Source organism: Grammomys surdaster, unplaced genomic scaffold, assembly GCF_004785775.1.
Source record: "Grammomys surdaster isolate TR1022 unplaced genomic scaffold, NIH_TR_1.0 372, whole genome shotgun sequence".
NCBI classification, from domain to species: Eukaryota; Metazoa; Chordata; class Mammalia; order Rodentia; family Muridae; genus Grammomys; species Grammomys surdaster.
In genome coordinates this window covers 10,541,976-10,565,592 of record NW_021604791.1, presented here as the reverse complement: position 1 = coordinate 10,565,592, position 23,617 = coordinate 10,541,976, and the positions used below count along the sequence as shown (strand labels likewise).

Genomic DNA, 23,617 nt, shown 5'->3' with positions numbered 1-23,617 from the left:
AAGTTTTGTACCTCCAATGTTCAAAACCATCAGAAACCTATGTGTCATGTGACCTCAGTATTCACTGAATTGTCATCTAACATTAAGACCCACTTCTTGAATCAAGGCTCCTCACGAGATGTATTTTATTTGGCCATCGTGGGCTTGCTCTCCCCAGAACTTTAATACACCCAATATGTCCCATTAATCCAGAAAGTAAGGACTTCAAATTACACAGGGAAAGAGAAGGTCAGCTATCATATTTATGGCACTTTTTAATACAGTTTTTCTTACATCAGAATACAAACTACGTTATCTACACTTCAATTTTTGCCTTACAGTATAAACCAAATAAACATTCAGCTTCATATGCAACGTCTATGGGTTCTGAGCTTACAGATTCAGATAATAACAAATCAAACATATTGAGGCAAACATATTCATACTAAACATGTGCAGAGTATTTTCAGTATTATTATTTCTTAAACAACTCATTATAAAAACAGATCATTCACACTGGATTGTGGAGTGTAAGTGAACTAGAGATGACTGACGAGTGTACAGAAGAAGTGAGATTACACACATAGGGTGCTTGAGCATCCTCAGATGGTGATATCCACCCAGAGCCCTGTAATCCATGCAGATACTGCGGGGAAACTGTGTGCCAACCATTTCTACTAAGTGGACTAAAAGTTTAGTTCAAATGTATATGACACATCATTTTAATCATTTTGGGTCTGTTGTAGTATTTCAACATGCAACTGCCAGTATTAACTTTTTTTTTTCATTTCTGTTCTCTAAGGGGATAGTATGTTTTCCAAGAGGAAAAACATGGTTAACAATCATACTTGTCATGATTGATGTGCAAACAAGGTCTCATTTATCTAGAAACATAGCCTGCTATAAAATGATAATCATGTTCACACACTTTCTGTGTTCCATAGGATTATAACAGACTCCCTTCTCTCTGGCTCTCCTCCCCTGTTCAGTCACAAATGGCTCCGGAGAGCATGCCTGGAGGCTGAGATGCTCATATATGATTTGCAGAGAAAGGTGTGGGGGCTGCTTGGTTTCTGGAAAGAAAATTGCTCTAGGAAAAGTCTCAGAAGTGTGAAGAATCCATGAGTAGCCAGAGAAAAAGCAGACACTGCTGGACCAGATCAGCTCATTTAACTGTGAACTTTGGAGGAAGGGGCTTGAAGTGGCAGCGATAAGCTTACTGTTCTCACACCTCTTGAGTGTGCTGCTCACAGACAGAAGACAGAATCAGATAGAGTGATGGCTCAAGAACCATCCTCCCTGAGTGCTGCTTAAATAATGGACTTTGATTTCAACGTACAGTCTGAACAGAAAAAGAAAAAAGAAAAACAAGCAAAAGGAAACATCTTGGGGGACTCACAGCAGTTGACCTCGTCAGACTTGTCCACACAATCATGGTCCCCATCACACACCCACTCAGCCGCAATGCAGCGCCCATCTCCACAGCGATGCTCTTTTGTGAGATTGCAATCTGGAGAAAAGGAAAAGTCATGAAGAGGGGAAAATGTACGGGAAACCCTTAGACTTGTGCTGCTCACAGTTCCAGCTGAAGACACTCTCGGTCCAGTTTATCGCTAATGTTCCTCGGATAGATCTGGCTAAGTTCAAATGCTACCTTCTACCAGGTCGAGCCCCACTGTCCACATCCGTGAGGGCAAAGAGTCATCTGTTATCCAGGACGGGTGTCTAATTATGGAATGTCTTGTTTAGGAAAAAAAATAAATCTATGACTTTTAACCTGAGTCAAGTGAACAGAGCAAGCTTTGAGCTTCAAGATGCAGATGCCTGATTGATGTGTCTGTAACAAGTCCACTGTGTTCCTAAGAATTACAACATCTCTCTGGCAAGCTGGAAAGATGAGAGCCTTCTTATGTCATCCCTCCTGATGCTAAGCCCAGGTTTTCTACTGGATTATCTTAATCTATAGCTCATGTTTGAAAGAACTGCTAAACAAGAAAGGCAAACCGTTATTATTGTTTTTATGATTTCTTTGCATCTGGATATATACTCTGCCCCAATCCACACATTCCTGGAATTTGGCAGGTAAGAGGTTGAGTTTACTAAGTGACAAGTTTCCTGTCTTAAAGGGAATAGTTTATACACTGCTTTATTTTGATGAGTGTTGTAACATAAACATAACAGCTCCATTAAAGGTATGGATTTAAAAATAGCAGATGAAAAAATGATAAACTTTCTTGTGTATTCATGTACATGGCCTTTGGCATAAGCTCCTAAGCAACAATGGGCCATAAATCATATTTTAGAGAAATGAAGGAGAGAATATAGAAGGCATGGTGTGGAGAAAAGAAGTGACCATAAGAGAGGAGCTTGGGCGGGAACCAGACTCACCCGGATTCGGTTCACCAAAGACAGTGAACAAGGCAATGACAGATCCAAAGAAACATTATAATTTCTGCTACTTAACGAAGGTATCTTGAAAACTTTGTGACAATTGCTTATCTTCAGGGGCCTTTGATATTAACAATTCTTTTTTATACATGGACACTACCCACTAGCACGCCCAGATTCTAAACTGGTCCTACCGTGGCACTTTCCTGACCTCTCCTTTCCCTTACTTCACTGGAAAATGGAGGGGTGTGGATAACATGAACTGTGAGGGTTCCTCACACTAGATTCTGTGATAAATAAGACTCCAATCGTCTCATATCCTTTGCCCCAAATACAGTCCCACATATATCGATTCACTAGTGAGTGGCTTATACACCTAGAGTTTTCAATATTTTATGGAGTTGGTGAGGGGAAGTTAGATAATACTTGTGGAAACTTCCCAGCTTGGGGCTATTTTCTGACCATCTCGCACTCCAAGACTTCTTCTGCCTCATACTCCAATTCTTCCTCGCATCCCTTTAGAGAGTCTCTAACGCTGACCACTGTTCAACATTTGCCTTCATTCAAGCCTGCTCTCTGGTACACACCACTAAGGTCCTACTGTCAATATATTGCATAAAATATAAAGCTAATCACAAAACTATAAAGATCAATCAGTTAGAGTTATTTTTTTCTGGTTTAGAGTCAAAAGACATAACGCAGAGTTGAATATGCTCCTTCAAAGGAAGGTTCGTGCTTGGGAAGATAAGAAAGAATCCTTTGCACATAAAAGCAATCTGTCATCTTAATCCTTGGTGGACATACTGTGCAAGGAGTCGCTACAGTGCTTGGAAGTCAGCTGCTCTGGAGGGTGGGAGTCTGGTCATATGCTGTACTTCGTAATTTATCTCTGAGCACAGTCTTGCTCGGGAGCTCAAAATCCAAACACAAGACAGCTCTAGCCAGAAGAGAAACAGAACACAACACAGGAAAACGCTAGCACTTTGGCAACCATATTATCTTCCCACTGCATTTCCTTAATGCGCCCTTAGTGTGTGACTATTAGGCAAGACATAGGATGCTGGTCCATAAGGGACAACTGAGAGCAGTGTTTGGGCACACTCTTCTTTCTAAAAAAGGAAGAGGTTTGTTGTTGTTATTGTTTTGTTTAATCTTGTGTAACTGAACCTTCTCGTTATTTAGGAAACAGACAAATATTAGTTCTTAGTCATAAATATCTGTAGTTTTTAATGAAATCCTTTAAGGAATCAAAGCTACTTACCACAATTTTGCTCATCACTCAGGTCCCCACAGTCATCATACCCATCACACACGAGGCTGTGGTGGAGGCACTTGCCTGTGCCACAGTGAAACAGGTCCTCACTGCAGTCTGCAAACAAGAGAAGCTACAGATGTGTCATCAGAGCAGAGTAGATACACAGAAGTATCTAACTGAACAAAGGCTAGGATGGGAGGGAAACTCTGATGTTGACCTGACCCATGCCCATTGTCTTATAGATAAGGAGTAAGAGAAGGTCACCAGCTGTCAGAGTCACTGAGAACCTGGACCAAGCCACTAAGTCCCAAGCCAAGTACTCTTGTGTTCCTCTAAAAGTCTTTATCTGACTTTTACTTATGTTGCCTGAAAGATCTTCAGCAATCAAAGATGAGAAAAAAGACCTTCTTGGAACACCATAGTCTAAGTTTACCTGGAACGGCTGGCTTTGGTGGAAGGAATGTAGTTCTTCTCTATACACATCTTTACAGGGAAAGTCTAGGCTGAGTAAATGCAGTGGGACCATAGGCCATCTATCTGCATTGTAGAGTTGACACTTCTTTCCACACAAATACCATTGCCTCTGTCAGTGGGTGTTTTACACCACCATCCTCAAGTAAGTAAGCATGTCCCCAAGATCATGGTGGAAAAATGAGTGTAGGTGACATGTAGGAAGCCTACATTTAATGTGGAAATAAAATGCACGCATGGAAAGGATGTTGTGAGCGAGAATTTCTGGAACAAAGCTGTGACTAGAAAGAGTGTCTGATTAGACTTCAGTGATGTGGGGAAGTTGAATGTTGAAAGCCCAGAGCCAGGCTATCTTGGGCCACCTTTATCATCATTACTTGATACTTATTACCTTCTTCTTCTTGTGACCTAGCATCTTGGTGGCCACTAGGTAAGTCATTTGAAATGTTCAAGTAGACTGAGTTTCTACCATCCAAATGCTGTCAGTTAGCATCTAAGACCTATAGCTGAAATTTCCCATCTTTTCTGTAACCCACCTGTCTGATGTTACCACCGACGTATTTGAATTGTCTTGACTTAAATTTTTATTGTTTTGTTACTATAAAGCTTCATGGAACTGCTACCATTATGGAACATACAACTTCAGTAAAGTTGAATCTGGGTTTCTGGATATTTGACTACAGGACAAAACATTTCTTGTGCTACTTTGAGATAAAAGCTAATTCTTTTGTTGACAACTTATCAGTATTATTAGGAACACAAGATTTGTCCTTGGGTAGTCTAGAACTCTAATATTAGTTCTGACATCCAATTCTATAAGTCTCTAGATTTGTTGAAGTAATTATTTAAAAACGGCCACTGGTCAAGCCAACTATCTAAGTTGCAGCAGCTCCGCCTAGCTCAGCCGTGCACTGCAACTAGAAATGACCAGCCAGAAACAGTAGCCCTACCACCCACGAGACGTCAGCATGGGAGATGGCTCTGCCAATCTTCCATGCTGTCACCGCAAGGCTGGACAGTGCCCAAATCATCCCACCATCCGTGTGGGCCTGGTAGGAAAATGAGACTCTAATGCTTAAATATTAATCGAAGGCTTTATATGTTTGGTAATGCTCAATAACAATATGCCCACACAATAAGAGGTGTAACCCAATACTCAACCTAGATATACTAACTACCTTTGACTACTAGAGACATGCATACATCTGCTTCCAAGTTCCCTCTCTGTCCTCTCTCCCATAGCTCCTCCTCTTCCTTCTCCTCTTCCTCTCCTTACTCCTCCTCTTCCTCTCCTTATTCCTCCCACCAACTTGCGGGAAAAATATCCCATTACATTTTTTCAACTTGCGGGAAAAATATCCCATTACACAGATTGGTGTCTGAAACTGGAATAAAATAGTAATAATGTTTTGGAGGATAGTTTAACAAAAATGAAATGTGAAAGATCCCAAGCCAGTTCAAAGAGAAAAGGGGCACTTGTGTCAAACCTAGCACTGGAATATCAGATGTCAATGTAGAAATTATGAACTCTGACCACCACCTCAAACCATATGTATACATTAACTCAAAATAAATCACATACCTAAATGAATGAGTAAATATTATAAAACTTCTAAAAAAAAAATAAGGGGAAAGTCTTTGTGACTTGAAGTAGGTAAATAATCCTTAGATAAAACTTCAAAAGTATAAGCTATTTAAAGATATCACTGGCAAGATGGAAAGACAAGCAAAATTGTGGAAAAGTAGCTGTAAAACATACTTAGGTTTCACATGCAGCATGAATACACACACAAACACACACACACACATACACACTGTAATAGTATATCTATTAAAAGCTTTTTGCATATAAACAAGTGGCTAAGTACATTAAAGGTGCCCAACATTCCTAGGTGTCAAAGAAAGGCAAACTGCAACCACAAAAGGAGTGTGCTATATATTCAATGCCTATAACCAGGCAAGCAAACTGGAAATCCAAGTAATGGTAAAGATTTTGTAAAATAGAAACTTCCACACATCGCTGGAGAAGATGTAAAAGGACTCCATTATTGAAAATGTTTGGTACCTTCTTATGAAGAAACTTCAACATTGTCATACAACTAACTTATGTTTTCTATTCTTGAGATTTTGTTCAAGACCATTTAAACATGATTCATACTAAGACTTTCATGTGGATACTCACAGCAGCCTTATTCATTACAGCCCAGAACTGGCAGGAGTCTAAATGTTCACCAACTGATGAACAGACAACAAAATAGAGTAGTACATGATTGCAATGGAACACTATCCAGAGATTAGAGACCAAATGCCTGATATATGTGACTAAATTGATTAGCTTCACAACGTGATGCCCAGTGAAAGAAAACATAATCAAAGTATACTATATGACCCATCTATAGAATTCCCAGAAGATGCCACATTTATAAAGATGGATTTCAGAGCAGTGGTTTTCAGTGTCTGGGAGGTTAAGAGTGGGTGTTGACAGTAGATGGGTGGGAGGGAAGATTGGAACAAACTGAAGAACTTGATGACTGAATTGTGATGATGGTTATACATGTATGTAAATTCATTAGATTCCAGTGGGAGAAATTTAAAGTATATACATTATACCTCAACCTCTGGGAAACATTTTATCCCATGTTTAATAACTGAGTTTCAGACATGTATTATCTTTTTTTTTTTTTTACTAAAACTAAATTCAATGTAAAATTAGGTTATTATGGGAAAGTTTTCCCCCATTTATAGTTAAAAATAAAAGAACAAAATTAGGTTTCTTCAGGTTGTTGAGAAGGGCCGTGATCATTGAACACGATCTCAGAGGAGTGGATACAATGGTAAATTTAGCATGTTTAAAGTGAAGGAAATACAACAACAAATGGAAGAGGTGAGACACGGGGCCTGATGAAGACTAGAGATTCAGTGCTCAGCCCCCAAGTCCTTTGAACGCCACATGATTGACTAGAATTCTGCACCTCATACAGGATGTGGAGAGCATATCTTTAGTATCACAAGCTAAGCTCAATAACAATAATTGTTCTCCAAAGTCTTTGCCACCTGTTTTCCAACCTCTCTCCAAGTCCTGGTGTTCTAAAGTTCAAGAGGGTAACTATAGTCTCTGATAACCATAAAGAAGATGAAGAATAAGCATTCTGAAGTGGTATCAAATAGAAGCGTTGATCATTATATAGTACATACATTATTGAGCTAGCACACATACTCATAAGTATATACCACTCCTATGTCAACTGAAAATGAGAATTCTTCACCATTCATTGGTTAAATAGTTCATACACATCTATTTCAAGAAACTTTTCTCAGGTGAGGAAACATCTTAACTTTTAGAATTGCCTCATTTCAAGAGTAATATGGGCCTTGAGGATCATGGCACTTCTCCCAGCCTGAATAATTTTCAAACCAGGATGGAATAATAAAGGAAAACGCAAGAACTAAGAAGAGGTGCCGGTCTTCTAGGAACAGTCCTGTTTTGTCCTTTGTGACAGAGGTTATCCTCTATCCACACTACACCTCTCTGCTGAGTGAGCTGTAGGACAGCTGAGCCCAGGATGTTATGACCTTGCCTTTGATATCCACAGTGCACCTTAGGGAGTGGGCCCTGAGATGTGTGTAGTTCTTTGAAAACGTTTAAAGGGTCTTTTCACATTTCTTTTGTTTTAATCAATTGTTCTTCGGAAGTCTTGAATTAATTTGGAAAAACATGCCTTAGCCAGAGAAGTAAGCTTTCCGATTTAACAATCAAGTGTATGAATCCATGCATCCCTCGGAGAGGAGAGGGGAAATTTGGAAATCATAAATAAAATTCCTTTCTAGCAGCATGTTTTTGTTTTTCTGATGGTAGGAACATTAGGGAATCAAATACTCCATTTAGAATCTGATTGACCTAAGAGCACACCAAAAATTTCCAGAAGTTTCTGTGTCCTCCTTGAACCCCATTTCTGGATCTTTGGTAATCCATAAAAAAACACTTCATAAGAGATTTTTTAAGATTAGCTTTGTGTTGGCTAAACTACTTCAGAAATGGAGAGAACGTAGGCTTAAAAAAAAAAAGATTCACATAGTTGCAAACTCAGCTTCCATAATCAGGACCCCCTGGTGAGAAGGTCCTTTTCAGAAGTTAGATACCAAATTAAGCTGCACTTAGAAAATGGCCTGTTACTTCCTACTGCCCTGGGGATCAGTAAACACTCAGAACCCAAATCAACAGCACAGGCAGCCAGGAGCCCACAGCAAACAGAAAAGATCACAGTGGCTCCTTTTATTTGAGTAAATGTTTATTTGTGCTGAAAGGAGATGTGGTCATCGTAATTTGGGGCTAAGAAACCGTAATTTTCAAAAGGTGCTTGGTGCTGTTTTCTGGCTTAGTTCAAGCATAATTTTTGCCCTGACTTAAATGAGGTGTTTTTGTACCTCCAGTTCTTCATCATCATTGTTATTACTAATAACAAGGAACTTGATGGAAAAATGTTTCTTCTGAAGTTCTTTCATGTAAATATTTACTTCAGGTTGGCATCTGATAAATACACTACAGACCTTTGTCCCTCAAAATTATCATTAAATTAAAACCGAATGCTAAGAAACAGAAAGCCTTTTTAGCAAGGATTTCCTTGGTTTGCCCAGTGCCCCATTCTATAAAACTCAAGTCGATTTGCCTCAATTGGAGAAGCAAGTGGGGAAGCTTAGTTTACATTCATAGAATCTTAGAGAGTAAAGGTTAAATCACACAATCGTCTCACTGTGAGATGACCAGAGAGGTTAAAAGACTTACCATGGCACTGCCCAGCCCCTTAACAGACCTGTAAGAAGAAGCTGGCTTTGGTGAATACCTGTTTTTTTTTCTCTCACTGACTACACCTGGAAGGGGGTCCGTCCCTGCCATCCTACTGGCACTTCAGATGGAGTAGTTCATGGTTGCGCAGGAGTGACTGTTTAGCAGTGGCCTTGATTGAAAACCACTCAACACGGGTAGCTCTGCCATCATGTGCGAAGCTGTAGCAGTGACAATGTCTTCACATATTGCAATACGCCACCTACATGTTTGAGAACCACTGTTCTAGAACATAAACACAGGCTACATGCCTAGCTTAAACCCTACTTTTCCCACCAGCCCCTCTCCATACCCTTGTTCAAAGTGACACTGTTTTGTAAGTATAAAGTTTATGTCACTGCATTTATACTATCTTGTTTGGTTTTTATTACACTCCTTATTTGAAATGTCATGTTTAGACACTGAATCATTAAGGTTTAACGGTATCTGAGGAAGACTATAAACACTCCTTTCTAGGTTTGGTACAGCAACCGTAGTCTTCAAATCACATCAACTGCCTGCACTGGGCCTGTCAACAATCAGTCATGAATGAGGGAGAAGATCATGGGGTTCCAACAGTCCCTGATGAAAGAGTGACTACTGGAAGGTTCTGGAAGGGTAGAAGTCATTGTCTTCAGTTGTGTTCCAATGGTGACTTCGCCAAACTCCTATGGATAGTGCCAAACCCGTAGTCACACAGATGCCACCAGTTCAACTTAGTGTGTCTGTTGGACCTAAGGATCCAAACCAGTGGACAAGTTCCCCCAGAAATACCCACGGACAGCAGATTTGATGCAATAACATAAGGTGTATGGATGATAAGATGATAACCAGTGTACTGGGGCTCCCCTACGTGCAGGTAAGAAGGGCCCTGAGCTGCAGCTAAAAGTAGCTTATATACCATTTTTACAGAGTTCACAAGGACAGTTCATTACTTCTTAAACAATAACTATAAAGGATTTCAAACAGCCATTCCCAGGCCCAGTTTCTAAGTAACTCCAATTTGCACCTTATCTTTACAACAATGAGGATTAGCTTAAGTGGCTTCTGTTTACCTAGGTGTTCTGTGTTAAGGGCCCAGCTTCCTAATTATCCCTTATCTTGGGCCTTTCCTCTGGAATGTGTCTTTGGAATGTGCTTCTCCCAAGATGTGTCCTGGGGCAGTTAACTTTTGAACCGAAGCTCAAACTTAAGGGTCTTTTAATTTTAACTTCAAGCTGAGACTTGAAATTACATTCTTACATGTCACGAAGCAAAGCAAAGAGTCAATGTGAAAGGGGTACTTGTGAAAGGGGTACTTGTGGGGGTGGGATTGACAAGGGCAGAAGATGAGGGTAATTAGACTGCATTTCATATGTGAAAGAAATGTTGGAAGCAATTTAATTAACAAAAAAAGGAAAAAGAAGGTTTAATGTTCTCTATGTTTGTGCATTACTCCTCTGATCAGACTTAAAAAAATCTATACTAAAAGCAATCAAAATATAATGTATCTACTCACTGGGTTTCTACAAAATGTGTCTACTACTGGGTTTACAGATAGATAAAATTTGAGAATCTGCAATCATTTGGCTAAGTCAGCATTTTCCCAGAGCTACTATACTAGAATTTTTGCAGACATTTGAAGCTCTTTCATTACTTGCCAAATGAGACACTTTTATTAACCAGATGGAGCATTTCTAGTATTTACTTCCATCCTTATTTTAGAGAAAAAGATTTCTAAAAAAGAGTTTAGGAGAGACATGGTGGGTACTTACTTCACTATCTCCTTGGCCACCATGAGGGGAGCCATTGGTTTCCATCTCGCTCTTCCTCCTTGCTATTCTGCCTCACCTCAGGCCCAGAAAGACACCAGCAGCCAATCTTATGCTATCACCTCTGAGACAAAGAAACCAACACCCAAACAAAGCCCAACTCCCTCTCCCCCAACACACCACATAGAAATAAGATCCTCCCTCCTTTTAAACTGTTCCTCTAGGGTATGTGTCTCAGTCACGAATGTCACATTGGAGGTGGCAAAGACTAACGTAACTTTACTGACAAGCACCACCATAGCCATAAACCTCAGTGTTCTTGGGGGTTTGTGCCACGCCCATATAGGTTTTATATCCAACAACTCAGTTCTTGAGACAGTCTTATTTCCACTTGGCTCATGAAGAAATGGAGGCAAAGAGAGGAAGAGTTGTGGCCAAGCTTACAGAAACAGGAATGGTGAGAATAGAAATATAGGAAACTAGACAGCCAGAGTCAAGCGCATGCAATACTGACCGCCATATTGCATGGCACTCCTTACAATTAGGTAACCACTGTCATCAAAAACAAAAACAACAAAATCAAACAAACAAAACCAAGTTCACCCATTTTACCCCAAAGTTCAGAACAAATGGTTTCCAAAAGTATTTGGCTGATTTCATGTGCCAAAAAGTATAAAGTCACACACTGTGAACGAGCCCAAGCTCATCTGATCTTGGAAGCTAGCAGAATCAGTCCTGATTAGTTTTTGGATGGGAGAACTTTTTGAACTTTTTGAAGTATGTGAACTATTTTCTTTGGGACTTGTTTTTGTTTTTAGATTCACTTTTTTTATTTTATGGGTGTGAGTGGTCCGTTTACATGTATGTCTGTGTACCACATGCATGTATGGTGCCTTGGAACTCAGAAAAGGGCATGAAATCCCCTGGAACTGAAGTGATGGGTGGTTGTAAGCCATGTGCATGATGGGAATGAAATCTGGGTCCTCTCCAAGAACAGTGAGTACTCTCTACTGCTAAGCCATCTCCTCTATGCTTTGGGGCTTTTAAGCAATATATACCTATAAACACCCACTGTGTGGCAGTATTAGCAGCCCCAGCTTCAACTGTTCTTGGAGATGCTTACACAGTCAAAAGTCTATAGCACATTAGCATCAAAAGAGATGAGCTACCTTCTGGTCCAGAGTCTAGAATCAGATTATCCTGGCAACTGTGCAAAAGCACTTCCACCTAAACTCATCTCCAGGCCAAGCATATGAGTAGCACTTTAGGAAGAGGGGTTGCTTCCTGGAGATGCTAATGCAGTCAGCACATGCGGAGGGAAGCCCAGGTTACAGACTCAGCCTGCCTTGAATAGCAGAATGAAAAAAAATGTTTTTCTCATTTTTATAAAAACCTTTCTGTTGTGAAACTAAGATTGCTCCAAGAGGTTGGGAATAGTCATTCAATAAATCCTGAAGAATAGCTGACACATAGACCAAATTAGTGGAGAAGGAAAGCAGTAAGCAGTCAGGGGTACTCACAACGACACTGTGATGGTCAGTTACCACCCAGAGCATGCTAGAGCAACCAGAACTAAACATTCTCTTGTCATATGACTCATGAAACCATCATGGAATTCACCAAATCTGAACGTGTATGGATAAAGCCACTTCAGAAGCAGCACATGTGACAGAAAACGTGTTAAATTTGGAACCTTTCACAAATAACGGCAAATCCACACTGGTAAATGTTTTCACTACGCCAAGCCTCTGCTGCCTTTGAACAAAAGAAAGGAGTACATAGTTCCGCCAGAGCTGACAGTTTAATTAAATCCTGAAGGTAAACACTTCTAGCACTGCTGATGAACAATTTACCACAGGTAAGTCCTTTTCCCTGCTTCCACTGAGTTGAACGATGCAAGAAACTCCACAAACCACCTAACTTGCCTTTTAAAGAAAACAAGTGCAGAGTAGGAGTTTAGCTTCATGTCTTTTCTGGCCATTGTGGATATAGGAGCTGGGTATTTTCTCTTGCTTCCCCTAGGAAGTGTTCAGCCAAGGTTCTCTCCTCCTCAGTACCTGGGGCTGTGATAACACTCTGACTTGCACACAAGCCCTACTTCAGACACACATGGTTCTCACAGCAGAGCAGAAACAGCAGGAGAGTAGAGGCCAGTCGCAAGACACTCATGTTGAAATGCTGCACACGTCAAACGTTGAGGCTCCAGAGATGCCCTCCGATGGTCAGAAACAATAGCATGCCAAGTTTTATATGTTTCGCTATGGGGTTTCCTAGAGACATTTGCTAATGGGATATATTTTCTCAATGGGCCAGCTCATGTCATTTTGAGGTATGAATATCATGCCAGCTAGTAGCCATCTTCTTTAATAAACAGTTCCCAAGACATCGCTATACACCTTCCAGAAGAGCAAGCTGGTAACTAGGAAAATTCACTCCTTCAGATTATGTCTTAGACCTTAGCGTGAAGCGCTAATAGTGTTGATAATCGATGCCCAGCACCAGAGAGAAGAGAATGATGAAGCCAGTGCTGGCCGCACAGGACTCAAGGCACGTGTTGGCCCTGAATAATGCCCCTGTGCTGGCCACAGCAGGAGACAGGAAGAGCTTACTGCATCTGCATCAGACGGACATAACCCAATTGAACCTTTCAGAATTCCTTCCTGTGGTCATTTTGAATAGTATAATCTGCTAATGTAACAGTGATAGTCCTCAGTGTAACTACATAGGCTATAAAAGATGATTTACCTGTGAATTTGCATGCCTTGGTTTTCCTGAAGAGAAAATTCCATGTTGTAAACTATAAGAAAATCCTTACTAAAAAATAAGGTTTCAAAATATATGTAGCATAACTTAATTTCAACCAACTGCTACGTAATATACAAAATAAATAAATGTACAAATAAATAAGGGTGAGCGTTCACAGGAGAAAAAGGATGAAGACCTAAAGCATGAAACAGTATTAATTTAAACTGAGCCATCTCTCAAACCTTTAAAATACCAGCATGCGTTGAGACTCTCTAAGAAGTTGACATCTAACCATCTATTCATTTTGTTTCACTCAGCCATTTTTTTTTTAAAGCTCATGTACTGTGAAACCACATTTTGGTGAACAGCCCTCTGATACTACGATATGCCACCTGCCCAAAATTCCAGCAAACGGGCCTCATAGTCCTCCTCACAGGAAAAGAGTTGGTACCTGGTAAACAGGACTCTCTCAACTGAGGCAGCAATCTCAATCTCTCTCCAAGGCTGGGTGAGTCTCCCAGGATGGAAACACAGCTCTCTACCTGTGCTGACTGTGATTAATTGTACATCTGTAACAGCAGCCAGAGCACAGTGGCTCAGCTCTGGTTTGAGCATAGAAGATGTAGTGTATGTCGTGTAAGGTTAGTGTTTCCCTTCTGCTTGGGAAGTGCAAAATGACCTGAAATTGGAATTAATTTTGGACAAACCACGGGCTTATTCAGTCAAAATGGCCAAATAAATGAAATCAAGCAGTAGAAGGGTGATTATGCAGAGGGCTTAAAACTATTAGCACCACAATCTCTCCAGCTAAGGAGAAACATAAACCATCAAGAAGCTTTGGCTCTGCTGAGCCATGAATGTAAAGAATCATTAATATAAAAAGGTTTCCTTTAAAAAAAAAACTCCTTTAAACAATTGACCATTATACTCATAAAGTTTTCAAAACAAAATCAAAATTCCTCACCCAAAGAAAATAAACTCAACCCCTCCTCCAATGATAGCATTGCTCCACAGAAAAACAGTTTACTCTCTGAGCTGTTCCTTTGGGCATCTAGCTCCAGGGATACTTATAAAGCCAAACCTTTGAGCAGGGTGCAAACCCAGCATGGCGGCTCTGGGAGAGGCAAACCTATTGGCTCACTTAAGAATGGCAAACCAATGGCTGTCTGCTAATGGCTCTGCTGGCTGTCAGTATCCGACAGGGCAGTGGCTTAGGTGTCTAGGCTACTCAGTAGAATCCCTTCCCATCCAGACGAGCCCCACAGGGCCTGTCACCTACTGCAATGCGCCTCGTCACTCCAGTCATCACAGTCATTGTAGCCGTTACACTGAAGCTTCTTGGGGACGCAGAGCCCAGTGGTACACAGGAAGCTGTCACCCCCTCCACAGAGCGCTGGAAAAGAAAGGGGGCGGGATCAGAATACGTTTCTTTATTGTTTTAAACCTAGGAGAGAGGAAAATTTTAATAAATAATAAAAAGTCCTTTGATAATTTGGCAGATTTGCTTCCAGGTCCCCTTGCAGTCATTTGTCACCATTTTCTCTTTGGATTCGGGAATGCTTACAGAAGAATTACCTAGAAGTAACCCAAACAGTGCTTGCTGGAGACAGCCAGGTTACAATTTACCAGCGGGCTTCCCACAAGAGGTTTGTGTGTTCAGAAACAATAGAGCACTCAGCCCCAACAAGCGCACAGTTTATTTGGGGAAAATGCCCAAAATGGGAAGATGTTTTTCTAAGCGATTGCAAACAATGTGAAAGCAGTGTATTATTGACTGAACAAACAGTTCCCTCTTAAAATGCTACTGTGTGCAGCTCAGAGACAGTTCCCGTAAAAAAACAGGCAATTGATGCGCTCTGGAATACAGGAGCAGAGGCCCGATGCCCTGCATTTGAAATATATTTGCTTGCCTTAACAAAAGGCCAGTTAAAGTATAAGGGTCTGTTTGGGCACAGGAAACATGAACCCTATTTATTGACTAATAATATTTTCTATCATTTTGTTACTGACAGTGGACAGTTACATTTGACTACTTTTTGCTATAATCATGATATTCCCTTTTTCTTCTTCTTTAAATTTCAACAACTATTTGACTACTTGAAAACTACAATATATAATAAATTTCAGATAGAAAGCCAGAAATACAAAGAAACCCTGTCTCAAAAAACCAAAAAAAAAAAAAGTCAGAAATACTATCAAGAAAGGTCACTAAAAAAGAAACTTCAACAAAGCAGTTACAGATAAATGTTCATGTGTGCTTCTGTGCATCGGGGATTCTTTAAACTATAGAACCTTTAACTCAAAAATCTGATTTCTTGGACTTCATGCTAAGGAAATTAATATTAATACAGACAAGTCTCACTTTAAGGCTATTTATACCATCCTTGTTTAAGATGAGGAAACCATAAGGTAGCAATTATATCAAACACAGGGGCTGCCTAAATCAATTTGGTAACTCCGTAGTAAAGAATACCGTTACTGTCACTAAAAATGCACACCACACAAAAAAACTCAACACCCTGGGGAAAAGTCCAAGACACTTCAAGTGAAAAAGGCACCAGTTAGCGTTAAATACCATATCGTAATTTGTCATAGATCAAGGTCAACTACTATAATTATACCTAGTAAAAAGGCTAAGGACAATTTTTAGCTTGTTTTACTCCGAACTGTACAAATATAGTGATCAAGTATATTTCTCTAGACAGAGAAAAATGCTATTTTTTGGAAAGGACAGTGCAGTTTTAGAATAGTAGACACTAAAATCATCAAATCTAGTGTGCATTCCAGTCGCAGGGATGGCTGCCTGTTTACAGTCCCCTGAAGTATGTATTCCTTGATCATGTGACCCTGGTATCCTTAACAGTGGGAATTGAGAACTGGGTAACTCTTTGATGTAAAACTGGAAACGAAGAAAAGAACAGAGCAAGAACTGCAGGTAGAGAATCCTGTCTGTCACAGTTCCCACACGTTCAGTGACTGGCATTCAGAAGGTTCTAGATTAGTATTTGATGGGAAAAGCCACATGGATCTCCAACACGGCTGTACATCTTCACAAAGCCGAAATGAAATAAGCAACGCTATATCATTGATTTTTTTCCCCAAAGCCTTCATGAGAATCAGTGTTTTGATTTGCTGAAAACAAAGTCTTAGATGATCAGATAATCTCACAATATCAACAATAAAAATATAGTTTTCATATTTTATATTTCAATAATAATAAATATAGTTTCAGGATCAATCTAACTAATTACATAGTGAATCTCAACTGCCAAAGTACTCAACATATCTGATGTGTACAGTTTATGAGGATTTAGCACATGCCTGAATGTATGTATTAAGTATAACTACAAGTACAGACTCCTAATGGGCACACAGGAAACCAGATAAAAAATGAAACAATGCACTAGGAGTTTCCCAGCTGGTCTATGAAATATCTTCTCTCTGGAAGAGAGAGAAAATTGTCAAGGGGTGTCTATTCTACTGTGAGAATGGTTCCCTACTGTACAAACCACGGAGTGCAAAAGTCCATGTCTGCCTTTCCATTGCTGCCTCGGGGAGCACTGTATTCCCACCTATAGCTCTGATGAGTCCTCAGGAAATGGAGCTGAAAGCTCAACATGAACTAGTTCCTGACATCCAGAGCGTATCTCAAGACCTCGTGTAAATATGACTTTGGTGATGCCGTTACTTGGATGTGATCATCTCAAATCAAGGTCAAATTTAAATCCTAGCACTGCTGGTGCTGACTGGTTATTGATCTCTCTTGTCATGGCTGAATCAGTGGAAGCTGACTTCTGGGTGACATCGCATTTAAAGAGGGTGGGCCAGTCTTCTTGGTTTTGAGACACTGAAATCTGTATCCTTCTTTCTTTGAGAGTTTGTGTTTATGTCATTCTCAAGAAGACAAATAGTGCCCACTTCCTCTCATTTGGGTTTATGTAATACAGTATTGTGTACAATGAAAACACAGAAGAAAAAAAGAAACTGAAAGAGAAAGTTCAAAGTCTTGCATTGGTATCACTTTAAAAAAAATAGAGTATAAAGAATCTTTTCTGTTTGACTTTTGGATGTAGAATTTGCCATTTTATTGCATAAGGTTTTCAATTTACAGAAAAAAAGAAAGAAAGAAAAGAAAGGAAAAGGAAAGAAAAAAGAAAAAAATAGCTATAAACACCAACTCTGAATTTCTAAAATCCGAGGCAGACATTCTCACTCTGACATCCTTGGAAGAAATGGTAATTTACATATAGAAGAACCAGAATACTAAGAGGTTAAAACAGCAATGGCCCAAAGCTATAATGCTAGTAAGAGCTAAAAAAGTGAGCCCAGAATCTTGAGGTACAGACTGCAGCCCAGTCCACCAACCCCACCGACTCCCCTGTTCCTCTAGCGACCTTTATGCTGTTAGCTGAGTCTGATTCCAAGGTATTGGGTCTGAGCCATAGTTCAAATTGTCTTTCTCTCTGTAAACAAAAGACAGATGTCTGTTCTCCAGGTGAATCGGATCCAGATGAAGTGACATTCCACATCAGCCCTGGCTTTTTGGAAGACATCCTAAGAGAGCACTTAGCAAGTTTCTGCAAAGGTTTTGCCGTAAATTTCACTGTCTTCTACCAATTGTCTTTTCACAGCCTTTGAATTATCACTCAGATGATAGAGATCCTGAGGAGAAGGTATGCTGTACCATCTTGACACTGCATACCGCTTTGTCTGCAATTCTACAAGGAATGTGCTGAACTTAAATTAAAATCATCAGGCGGCAGATCAATAGAAGAGTAGTCATTAATTAATTAAGAGTAGTCATTTATTAATGAGAATTACAGAATGCCTCCCTAGCCTAGTCCCTATGGATACCCCAGTAAGAAAACAAAGCCGCCCACCCCGTTAGTCAAGTGTGCATGCAACTGGTCATCATCTGATTGAAGGTGTCTCAATACCAAGAGACACCATTGCTGGATTCTCTTTGTTCTTGAAACAGTGAACACTTCTGCAAGAATGGCAGTACTCAGTTATGTCTCATGAGATGCTACTTTCCATGTCCAGGTAGGGTGAGGTTGATTGTAAACCACCTGGGCTTCAGACTGCCATGGCCTTGGGAGAGTCCTCATGAGGATGGTTGGCCTTTCTCAATATTCTAGTCTTTGATGAGTTTCTAAAATAACAGTTCGAAAACCGAGATTCATGGGAAATTTCAACTGCTTCCAGTCTTCCTTGCTTCTCTCTGTGTTTCAGGGCAACACTGATGAGCCACCAAGCGGTTACTGGGAATTGAACTCAAGACCTCTGGAAGAGCAGTCAAGTGCTCCTCACCACGGAGCCATCTCTCCATCCTATCAGAGCAACATTTATATTGGCAAATGCTCTCTTGCTCCAGTGGTCAACTTCTAGAGTCTTGGGAATTCCTAACCAACTACTGATTGTGAGGGAGCCCCATCAACCCTTCTTTTGAGTTTGCTCAAAGCCTGAAGCTCAGCTCCAGTGCCGCCTCTAGAGAGAAAGCTAACCTAGAACAGCACGTTTCAAGTGGGTCTGCACACAGTAAGAGAGCCTGTCGGGGCTGCATTCTACACCCAGCTTGAAATGTTCACTATAAATCTCCCTGGCTCTTTCCTTCCAGAGGTTACTTAAGTACTTAAAGTAGAATGAGTGTAACCTGCCTGTGGCTGATCCAATCCTTGCTAGGGAGAGTGCTGTGTCTTCATAAGTAAGAGGCAGACCTCAGCTTTGGGATGAAAAATCAGGAAAGAGAAAGTCCAAGCGTGTCATCTAATTACCAAACTTGGTCTCTGCCCTAACCTCTATGGAGAGTAAGTCACAGTACCTGAGCCTATCATGTGTTACATGAAAAAGTTATGGGTAGAAGTTGGAGTCAGGAGGCTCTGAGTATGGAAGGAGTGAGACTCCCTGAGAGGAAAGACTGCTGGACACTGCTGAAGAAGAGAGGCGCTGCACAGCTGAGTGTCTGTCTTTGGATAGAGACTAGCCCCAGATCGGCAATGCAGAGGCCAGTAGAGACCTTGAGAATTTAAAAAAAAGTACTGGGGCCAAAGCCAGACATCAGTGTGCTGTGGGAGAGGGGACAGGTGGTGAGCAGCTAAGAAAGAAAGGACAACTTTGCTGCAGAAGGAAGAGATTAAATGTTATGGTAAATGAACACAATGTTTAAAATGAAGTATTTTGATGAGTTTGAATTGTCATGTTCTGGAGGAGAAGCAGAAAAGACACTAAGTATTGCCCACGGGCCAACTAAGTAATGACCATTCGCCAAGATAAAGAGAGAGACAGAATATATACATATGTAATCTAACCATGGAGACTGTATCTTTCTGTCCCTCAAATCCACCACAAAAATGAGGAATTCTCAGATATATCTACTAAGCTAAGAAGTCCTTCTAATTTTCATTTTGAACATTTTTTCCCTTTTGTATTAAAATACTTTTTGTTCTTTGTTTTGGGCTTTGTTGTAAGACTGGGTCTCAGGATAGATCCCAGGCTGGCTGGGAGTTCCTGATCTCACTTCTTGTGCCTGGAATGTAGTTGGGTTTACATGAAGGTGGCACAAGCCTCAAACAAGGCATCTTTTAACACAGTGCTCTAAGCCTATTGCTTCCAAGAGTGCGGATGCCCAGACCCATCAGGGCACCGTCAGCACAAAATCAAGCTAACCCAGACAGCAACAAAGCCCATGTTTTGTTACAACTCACACAATTCACATCTCAAAGTATTTTTACGTGTTTGTCCATTGTCTCTGGCTCCTTCCTACCATACAACTTTCTTAAGGGAAGGTAGCTAGTCAGCTTTCTTTCTGCGGTGTCCTGAGTCTAGGATGAAACTGTCACAGAATAGGAAGAAATTAGATTATTTATAAAGTAATAAATGAAACCTGGGAACGTGGAGTGCCGAGAGAGTCAAGCTAAATGATGACGGTTCTAGTTCCTTGGCCTTCCATATCCAAGGATAATGAGCATATTATGATGTCCTTTTCACTGAGAGATGAATAAATGGACAAAATACTAAAATTTCTCTGTGTGCCAGTGGGATATTAGTCAAACCTGCAGACAAGGCCTGTTCTCGGAACAATTTGCTCTAATAACAGGACAAGGAAGGAAAGGCTCTTCTACCTAAAATAACCTTGCCTCTGGCCTGCGATGGTACGTCCAGAGTTCCATCCCCACACCTCTACCCACAGTATCTGTTCTTTGGGTTAGAGTAGTATATTTCTGAAAATGTCTGTGATATGCAGAAAAGGGACCCTGGTGCCATGTTCCAGAGTACATGGTGTGTCAGGAGTGTCTGCGTACACAGGCCAGGATAAACTTTCTCCAAGAAGGGTTTTTGCTGCCAAAACATCACTTGTAACTCCTTCTTTAAGATTATAAGTGTTCAATTCAAATCTTAGTAGAACACAGTTAATTCCTTCTTTGTTATTAATAGTTGCAATTTCTGTGATAGACCATTGTTTTTCCATTATAATTAGTATTCATTATACTTGAGGTTGAGAAGAAGACATGAGGAACATGATGTGGAAGAAGATTCAGGAAAGGGCCAGACCTTCCTCCTCACTGTCCTCATTGCTTCCTATTTCCCATGAGTAAGAAGAATACGGATGTATGCCTGGAACTGCAAAGGGCTCAGAATGACTCGAAGATGCAGCAGGCATGGGTTTAACTCTGTCACACCTGGGTCTGAGAAATGCCATCTCTAGGCCAGCAAGAAGGCTTAGGAGGTACAGGCGCTTGCTGCCAAGCCTTACAAATAAGTTTGGTCCCTGGAACCCACATGGTGGAACAAGAGAATGGATTCCTTCAAGGTGTTTCCAGATTTCCCCAACAGCTGCACTACCATGCCCCCTGAAACACAAACATGTAAAAAAAAACAATTTAAATAGGTAACAAATGTCATTTTCTTCACCAAAATCACATTGCTTCATGTTTCAATCTAAATGATGATGAGAAATGTCCATTCTATAGGGCCTCTCCGCACCACAGGACAGGGCCACGATGTGAGGATCTATGGGGCTCACCCAGTGCCCGAAGAACAAAGGAAAGACCCAGAGCTTTCAATCTCTCTAAGAATGGTTGACGGCCTTATGGTTGCTGAGCTCTCAAGGCAGTGTCAGAAAGAATCCCCAACTGTGTCTCTAGCAGTAGTCCCCAGTGTCCTGTTTCTAGGTATCCCACACAGCCATCCTTTTCTGAGATCCTGCTTTGGCAAAGAAGGAATGTGTCAAAACCCAGAGAGCATCTATCAAATGCTTCTGCCTCCCCTTCCCCCGGGGGCACTGTGAACATTTCTCACCACACCATCCAGGCTAAGTGACTCCATGTGCTCCCTCCATCTCTTTCCTACCTCTCAGCTGCGTCTTCCCTTCCTGAGGATGTGGAGGTGAGAACTCATCATTTTGAGTGCTCAGTGAATGGTTGCATGATTTAGTTTTCACTCTTCTTAAAAGAGCAAAATTCCCAATTAGGAAAATTCATTGTCCAAAAGTAGCACATGATTGGTGAGCTATTACAGTGCCATTTAGATGGCCCCGGATATTCTAAAAGGAGAGGCGTCATCGTGGCTTCTTTCATGTTCCATGGTATCCCCATGTTGCAAACACTAGGGGGAAATAAGCCACAGTACACACAGCTCATTAATTTAATACTCCTTGGTGCTTTTTATACCACATCTTTTATTTAGTAAGAAATTGTCTCTGTGAAACAAATGTTCAAAGGAAATCCAAAACAGCTCCCCAAATTAAATGTCTTTATGCCTGACTTACTCTTGGACTTAAACACCTCCCACCCCCACCCACCTATCCACCCCCACTATGAAATAGAACTATGTTTTCGGTCTGTGGGGACTTTACCATATGGCCCTCAGCTTTAATTCCTAAAAATAAGACCTATGGGTAGGTATCGCCTGTCTGACAACATGATGGAAGGTCTATCATCCTGTAGAGAAATTAGTCATCACAAAGTCATCTAAGAGAAGCCTTGAAGAAACAAAATCTGCATGTGTAACCAGGAAAGAGACCGTAAGCAGAATTCCAAAAGCAGATCCCAGTCACCTCTCAGTATCTCAAGAAACATCCTTGCATGAAACAGACACAGTATCTTCTGGTAGAGCTTTAAGAAGACAGAGAAGAAGGTAAAGAAAACATAGAGTAGAAATCTGGAAGTCAAGCTGGATGACCAACGACCAACTGAAATAGAAGCCAGGAAGAAGTACAAGGATGCGTTTCACAAAGAAAATCTCTGTTCAATTCAATATTTAAGAGTAAAAAGAAGCAAGGACAGGAGCAAAGAGAAAGGAATGAGGGGCAGAAGAAAAGAGGGAGGACAGAAAGAACCAAGCCATCTTCAAAACAAGGTGATAAAAATGACACTCAAGTATACACCTCAAGTATTAATCTTCAAACAGGGCTGTGAGCTGGGTTTTCATAACTCATCGGCAAACAGAATATATGCAATGATTGTTTGCTTGTTTTTTTCCTGCAAAGAACCACAGTAAGTTAAAGTTTCTATAAACAGAAATTCAAAATTGGCTATTTATAGTCTATGCACTCAATAAGCCAGGTAGGTATTTCTAAATTCAAAGATAATTACTTATTTAGAGTTTTTGAGAGATTAAAAACCTTTATCCACCCACCTTCTGAATTTGCTTTGGAAAATAAATACTGAACTTCTAAAAAAAAAAAATTAAGAATTTCCAGACCATTGACATAGTTTTGAGATTTTTCTCCAAACATAAAGCCACCTCCAGTGACTACCTTTGGCAAAAACAGAGCACAGTTTTGTACAAACACAATGAGTGCATAGAAATATATGTTGGATAAAGGAAGTATGCATGATGTGAAAAAACAATCCTACCTCACCCATGTGTATGGGAGTAGACTGAGACCCTAAACAGTACAGCTGCTATACAAAGAGGCATCTTTGTCTCCTTCTTTCCCATATGCCTGCTGGCTCCTTCCCATGTGAGGCGAAGGACATGACCCTTACCAAGAACATGCTTTTGGATTTCCAAGCTTCTGGAATGATAAGCCAAAATAAACTTCTTAAAAGGGGCCAGCCTTTGGGATTTTGTTACAGCAATACAAGGTGGACTGGGCTGATACCTGCTAGCATTTGAATGGGTGGGTCATAGAAATCAGATTTCATCTTACATATCGAGTCTAGATTTCATTTTCACCATAACCAAACTGAATTTTGATAACCA

At 40.6% G+C, this 23,617-nt stretch overlaps 1 protein-coding gene across 2 annotated transcripts in view; it reads right to left on the bottom strand.

The window, feature by feature from the left end:
• The window catches only part of Corin (corin, serine peptidase), a 200,043-nt gene that overhangs the window by 53,293 nt on the left and 123,133 nt on the right, over positions 1-23,617 (bottom strand). For both annotated transcript variants that reach the window (XM_028780786.1, XM_028780785.1), the window contains exons 6-8: positions 14,691-14,804; positions 3,629-3,736; positions 1,379-1,489 (exon numbers count right to left, since the gene is read on the bottom strand). In XM_028780786.1, coding sequence (XP_028636619.1) covers positions 1,379-1,489; positions 3,629-3,736; positions 14,691-14,804 — 333 coding nt within the window. The remainder of the gene's footprint in view (positions 1-1,378; positions 1,490-3,628; positions 3,737-14,690; positions 14,805-23,617) is intronic.